A 7,328-nucleotide genomic window follows, 5' to 3' on the forward strand; every position below is an offset into this window, starting at 1 on the left:
TAATGATTCAGGGTTATTTACGCCTTCCTTTGCTGCCCTCAAGTGGTCAAACTTCACCTAATGTTGGTATAAGATACCTCTAAAATACCTCTAACAAGACGGATGACATTAAACTACAGGAAATAATATAGCTAATAAAAACACTCAGTGTGAGGATCTCGTTGCATGGTGGGGAAATGCTTTTTTGCACAGCAGGGAAATAGTTAAGTCTTAGCTGAAAAGCTCACAGCAGTAATTAGCTCTCTCACCAACGAAGTGACAACCGTATTTTTTCCATCATCAGGAGCTGACAGATGTAAAGAAACATGAGTGACTACATTTGATAGTGGCATCCTTTGAACTGTCAATCACAACGGAAGATTTTGCCTCATCCTGTCAAACTGAACCTGCCAAAACCAGAGAAGAGGCAGACGGCTGAGGAGCAGGGTGTTATGGATTCCAGATTATGACACAGTTATAAAACTTTCATCAGGGTCACAAGGACAAACTATCTCTTAAGATGAGCTCTCAACATCAGCCACCAACATTGTTCTTTTTTTCCAGTTTATGTAATTATCCATAGTGCTCTGTTTGCTATTTTTAGCCCTCCTGTTGCTCAGAGAGATATTCTATTTGCAGCCTAGAGACTTTACTTATTCACCCTCTAGCATCCATGTCCTTCCTCGCCTCCATCCAGACACAATTGTCCGAAGGGCTTCTGCTCAGGATTCCCTCTCGTACCTACACATTTCCATTTTCTCCCTTCCATTTCCAACCATTGAATAATGGAATCCCCCAAAAGCTCAAATATCTTGCATTATTTAATGCAGCTGCATGTTTTCATCGAACAACTTATAATACACCCTATTACCCTGCTTCCCTTTTTTGAGTTCTGATCTCAGTTGAGGCCTGTTGACTCTAATAAAATATGACCATTTATCACCCCTGATTAACCGGATTAACTCTATGCAAATGCCTTCTGGAAGATATTATTTATTTTTTTCATATTACTGATGAACATTTCCATACAGCAAGCTATGAATAGAACTTTACTTTAATAATTTCATAATCTACTTTTTGGAAAATTCTGCAGTCTACAGTGAGAAGTTTCATACTGACCAAGTATTAGTTCTTGTCTTGTAGAAGAATGTTTACAACTGTTCACATAAAGTAACTTTCTATCATTTATTAAATAACTCCTGGTTTTCTTAAGGTAATGTGATTTTATGAATTACATCTACTAGCAGGAGGCAACACATAGTTATTTTAGTGGAATTCCATTATTATTTATCCAACTTATGCTAGTAAATCATCAACTATGGATTCATTTTTGTATTTGAAAGCTGTTTGTACAAACCCACCAGGACTACAAAGTCAAAGCATGTCACAGAAGAAGAGGAAAAAAGACTGTTGGCTGCAAAAACAAAACCAATTCAGTCAAAATATAAAGGGAACATTAAAATCTGTCAAATTAGTTTGTGGTATTAAGATGTTGGATGAAATACTAAACAAAAACAGAGGAAAATCGGTGAGTCTAGCAATAAATAAAGGCCCAGACATCTAACACTGGTCACTAATAAAAAGACTGTTTCCATGGCAAAAAATGTCCAATTTCTTCTTTGTCAAAGTGTGACGTCTGAACCCACAAAGTGCACTCCGTACACGACATATAAATTACTATAATGTGCCATGAAGAAGTGAGCTTTTTAGAGCAGAGTTACCTCAATCTTATTGAGTAGCAATAATAGGTGTCTGACTGTGGTCACAAATAATTATTGTGTCGACTCACTTTTAGTAACATGACATATACTCAACTTTTATGGCATGCATTTTAGTCGGCCATAATTCAGTACTTTAAGGGGAATGTATTACATCATATCCAATCTTAGAATGAAAATTAGCACACATTTATTCAATCCACACTTCATGTAATAACACTGCTAAGGTGCTGATTTAGCATCAACACTCTCCATCATTAACCACAATTTAGTTATCATGCTCTCATTACACTGGAATATGATTGTTTTCTTAGAACCTTCTCTAGTAGTGGCAAACCATTCAGAGAAGTCAAGACCTGAAAGGTCAAATTATGCTATGCAAAAAACAATTTAAATGCAAATGCAGTAATGGAGCAGGTGACATATATAAGGTGTAACAACAGTAAATAAAAGCACATTTCATTGCACAAGGACCAGCTACCACAAGAGAAAGAAACTCTTGTTTCTGTGACATTGTGAGGCAATTGTTCACTACAATCATTACATCCTGAATATGGACAACAACTTGTGAGTTCACCTGGACATCAGGCTGGACTAGAAACACAACTCTGAAGCTGTACACTGGAAGAGAAGACTGTACTTATGGAGAAAGCTTAGATTCCTCAGTTTCAAGCAAGGTGCTGTGAAGTGCAATGTCCTCTGTCATCATCTGTTGGGTAGCAACATCAAAGGCAGTGGCTTAAAAGGGATGAACAAAATGAGAAAGAAGGCTGGCTATAAGTCATACATAAAACATAATTTTTGGATTATTTTTGAAGTGACAGGCATGAAGTTTCTTATTTTTAACTTTTGGCAATCGCTCTCTGGACAGAACTGAATAAAAAAAAAAAAACTTTATCATTACAATTTGTGGTTGTTTGGTTTCTTCTTCATTCATTCTAAGGTATTTTGTTGTACTGCATCCTTACATGTCTTTTCTATTAAAGTTATTGATGCAGTCTTTTTGACAATAGACACATCATTTAGTTCCTGAGAAGAACCACGGACAAAGTTCACAAATGTTCTCAGATCTACTCAGTCGGGTTTAATCATCACTTAGGAAAGAAGAGGTAAATACTTTTTACCTGCCCAACAAATGTCTTTCAGATTTACAAAACAAACTATTACATTGGTTGTTTATCCTATGAATTACTATGATAATGGATCCATCTTTAAACCAAGTTTCCAGCATACCAAAACAAACAGAAGAAACATAAAAGGTCTTTGTAGTTTTATTTGGCAAGAGTATCAAAATATATTACATTTATACAGACAGTATTTGAAGAGAGTAGATTAAAAACAATCAAAGGACTTACAAATAAAGTACAACATTTCCTCTACAGCAATTTCTAGTTGATATAGTCCTGAACTAGAAGGCTTCAATGATTAAAAAAAAAATGTTTTGGCTTTTAATATGAATGCCTCATTACATAAAATAAACATTATATACCATAAATCAACAGGTGGTGCAGTTAAACACAGAACCCTGGGGATTCTGTTAATTAGTTCTTTTTTGTATGACAAGTTTGTTTAAAACCAACTGATTAAACAGAAAAGCCCATTTGAATTTCAAACTGTCCTAACTCAAAAATCATGCAGCAGTGAATGACCAATTTAGATTGCAGCTATAAAACTTAAATTCCTAATGTGGGAGCTTTTCTTTAAAGATGAAATGAGCATTGGTCCTCTATGAGCAGGCTATTTGTCAGCTTGTCCATTTTAACATCCTTGAACTAATAAATACCTTTTATATGCTGTTCATTCTACCCTTAACAATACTTTCTGCAAATCCCCAGATTAAACATAACAGTGACTATGACTTTTGCAAACCTTTTCTTTGTGAAAAGATTGCACTCACAGTTGAGTTATAGAAAAGTTCCACAATGTGTAAAAAACATGTGCAGTAAATACCAATATCACAATCCTTATTATTATAATCACCCTCAGAGTGTTTTTCTCTTCCCTTTGTGTACTAAACTATAAAAGAAAAAAAAATCAGAGTATAAAACAGTAATAAAAAGCTGACAGAAAACTAGTCTCTTAAAAAGACTTTTACATTAATTTAAATTACAATCATTCCAAATTCAAGAGCCTTTTACATTCATAATTTACTTGCGCTAACCAAGTGTGGTTACACTCCAGGATCCTCTTTCTCCCCAAAAAGCAGTTTTTCCTTAGCAGAGTCCTGCAGCCCTCCTTGTGTAGATTTCTGCATTTCTCTGCTTTTGACCCATGTGTAAGCTGAAGAGCCACCAAGAACCATCATGTTACTGGTCCACCAAAGCAGGCTCTTACTGGATGAGTTATACACCACTGCTATAACAGTCTGAGCACAAGCCTTTGCTGTTCCTGAGACGTTATGAGTGAGAGGGCTGGTAAATTTGATCTGGAGGCCTGTGACGTAGCCGATGGCGAAACCAAACACTCCTCCTAGCGTCATCATCCCCCAAAAGTGGAGATTGGTCAGTCCACTGAAGCTGGCCACTTTGCCCACCTCCCCAAACACAAGGATGAGAGGAAGGAAGAGGACGCACGCATTGATGTTGTTGTAAAAGGACAGTTTCCAGATGCTTCCATCCACAGCAGGCATCACCTTCTTGGTGTAAATAGCATTGAGAGACACAAAGGCACTCGCCAGCACCCCAAAAAACACACCTGACCAAGACAGGGACCCAGCCAGGCCTTCCTGGTCCACACCCAGCCAGAATCCACCTGAAAGGCAAAAGCGCAAAGTACTGAGAAATCACAACTGACATTAAGTTAAACATTTAGCCCAAAACTATGTGAAACTCAATGTTTTTATTAATAGCAGTGTTTCTCATGACTTTTCGCTGTAGGTGCACAACTGTTCTTCACTGCATATTATCAGTCACCTGAACTCAAAAACAATGCAAAAATAAACACATTAAAAAATATGATTGGAAAGTAAGGTTACTCCATGAAATAGTAATTTATGAAAACCTCCTGGCTCAAAACTAAATGTTTTGGTTTAAAAAAATAACATTAACTCGCTTCAGGCTTCTTTTGAAGTCTGAAAACAGGCCAATTGCATTATTTTGATTGTCATAATATTGAAATATCTTTTTATTTGGAATTTGGAAGAAAATGATCAGTAATTCATGAAAGTAAAAAAAAAAATCTGGCTGCAGCACGAGTATTTTTTCATCAATATTAAGGAATTACTTAATACTGAAACAAGCTCATATATCTTGCTCAAAAGTTAGTTTTGTTTTATTTCAAGTGTACTAATTTGCAGTAGAAATACTTGGTAAGATTTCGTGTTCTGGCACACTACTGGCCAATATGACCACTACTGTAGTCATATGGGCACTTAAAATAGCTGCATGTAATCAGGATTATTTTTGTTTTTGTTTCATATGTCCTGTGAACTGGTTCAGTAACCAATCAGATGGTGACCTTCCACAGGCACCCCTAGGTGACCTTATAAGCAGGTATAGAAAATTGATTAATCTATGTAAGGAAATATGTTTCTTTTATTATTATTTTCTATAGGATTTTACGTGGTTAAATGAATAAAACAAAAAACGATATTCTAAGATTTGTTCTTTTTTTGTTGGTGTATTTTGCATGGTAAAATACACACATATCAAAACATTATCAGATGAGACAAATCCAGAGATTTAAAAACTGTAGTCAACTCTCCCTACTCAATGTTAGAAAATCACAAATTAACAGTGCAAGATACAGTTAAATAATAATCAGTAGAAAACAAGTTGACCTACCAAGAATGATCCCACAGCAGATTAGAGCTTGAAAAGATGTGGTTTGCTTTAGGATAATAAATGATAACAGCACGTTAAAAACAGTGCTGAGGGATCGTCCGATTGTGTAAAAAGCCACTCCGACATATTTTAAGCACATGTTGTTGAAGGTGATCATTCCGATGAAGACAATGGACAGCGGCAGGACTTCACGCGACGTTTTCACGTCGAATCTGACCGACGGGAAGTCGACGACTCCGGGACACAGCTTGGCGAAAAGCTGCATGAGCCAGCACAGAGCCACGGTCACCACACACTGGTAGAAAGTGATAAACAGCGGCGCATCCAGCTCTCGGTTGTCCAGCAGGTAGTTATTGAGGAAAACCATTGTTATCGACACGAACCAGTACAGTGCGACCACAACTGCTATCCTGAGAGCTCGAAGAATGAAAGACTCTTCGTGTTCATCTTGGTTCATCGTTTCCGAGCCGGACAGAGCCATCCTCAAAATGCTGGAGCGCTTCAGCTGTGTCCTGTTCATGATTGGAGACAAAACAACACCAGCTGCTTTCAAAAATGCGACTTGTACCGAGCTAAAGTGCAACTACAGACAGACCAGGATGGAAACATGAGAGTTGTATCTTGCCACCCGGCATCAACAATCTAACTTCCGGTCACAGACTTTTCAACATAAAAGTGCAAGCAAATGTGTATGTTTATATATTAAAGTATTTGATTTCTATCCAAGCGTTTAACTCTTTTCACATTTAAAACTCAGTTAACAGTAAGGCAGATGAATAAATAAATGAATAAATATATACGATAATTAGACAAACTTAGTATGATTAATATACTTTACTGAAGACAGCATAAACGAAAGCTTACGAAGTCGGTGCCAAAAGTCTTCATCATATTTTACTCTATCATTAATAAATATCCTGTTGCACAAAACTATTATTTAAGCGTCTGCAAACTTTCCACAATATTTACATATAGCATCGCCCCCATCAAACTGCCTGAACCGGATTGTTCAGTAACCGCAGCTGTTACTTCCTCATATGAATTATGTTTTTATATTTAATGCTTTTTTTCTTCTTCTTTTTAAAGTGTGCCACAGATTAATTACATAAACATACGCCGGTTTAACAAATCCTCTTCGCCTTTTTCCCAAGTAATGAAAAGTCTCTATTTGTAGCTACAGTTTTTCATACATGAGTCAAACGTAACAATAACTAAAATAAAGAGAAAGAAATAGAACATGCATAAAAAGTATAAGTAACAGTAAAATGCTTTCATACCTGTTTCAAATATATGACCGATCTACCCCGTGTTACAGTCCCGGGAGGTCTGATCTGAGCAGTTAAACTTGGTAGTGAGACCTGTGTTTCTTGAAAAACATCATTCTTGTGGTACTCTACAAACATTGGATGACACAACGGCGGCGCTGCAGCAAAAGGAGTGCTGCTGATGACGATCGAAGAAGATGGCAGTGTGACTGCGCATGTGCGAATGACTTACTGATTTGGAAGAATCAGTTAAAGTAAGATTTTCCGTTGAATAACTTACTTTAACTTTAATTTTTTTCTTTTTTTTTTTTATTTTTAATGAAAAAATACAACATAATTCGACTTTTTATATAATATTTTAATTATAATTATTTTTAGAACAATTTTATAATGGAAACGCGTTCATCCATTGTCTACATCCACTACAGATTTAAAACGGCTGATTGCAGTATTTGTAAAGTGTGCATAGTGTCTTTTGCATGTGTGTTTTTAGTGACCCACTATTCTATTCTTACTAATTTTATCCAAAACTAATTTATTTAACACCACATTTTGAGCAATGACCATGTTCACTTCTGTTTGTC

At 36.3% G+C, this 7,328-nt stretch overlaps 1 protein-coding gene across 2 annotated transcripts; it reads right to left on the reverse strand.

The window, feature by feature from the left end:
• Positions 1 to 2,952: 2,952 nt before the first annotated feature.
• On the reverse strand, positions 2,953 to 6,928 carry slc35c1 (solute carrier family 35 member C1). 2 transcript variants are annotated; one of them, XM_007574567.2, is made up of 3 exons: positions 6,757 to 6,928; positions 5,480 to 5,991; positions 2,953 to 4,448 (listed from the first exon to the last, which is right to left on the reverse strand). In XM_007574567.2, the coding sequence occupies exons 2-3, from the start codon at positions 5,958 to 5,960 to the stop codon at positions 3,868 to 3,870; spliced, it is 1,062 nt and encodes a 353-aa protein (XP_007574629.1). In that variant the 5' UTR covers positions 5,961 to 5,991; positions 6,757 to 6,928; the 3' UTR covers positions 2,953 to 3,867. The 2 variants fall into 2 exon arrangements, with proteins under 2 accessions (XP_007574629.1, XP_007574628.1); XM_007574566.2 differs by lacking the exon at positions 6,757 to 6,928 and having other exon boundaries at positions 5,480 to 6,156.
• Between the last annotated feature and the right edge of the window lie 400 nt (positions 6,929 to 7,328).

The sequence above is a fragment of the Poecilia formosa genome, unplaced genomic scaffold (assembly GCF_000485575.1).
Source record: "Poecilia formosa unplaced genomic scaffold, Poecilia_formosa-5.1.2 Scaffold356, whole genome shotgun sequence".
Lineage (NCBI taxonomy): Eukaryota > Metazoa > Chordata > Actinopteri > Cyprinodontiformes > Poeciliidae > Poecilia > Poecilia formosa.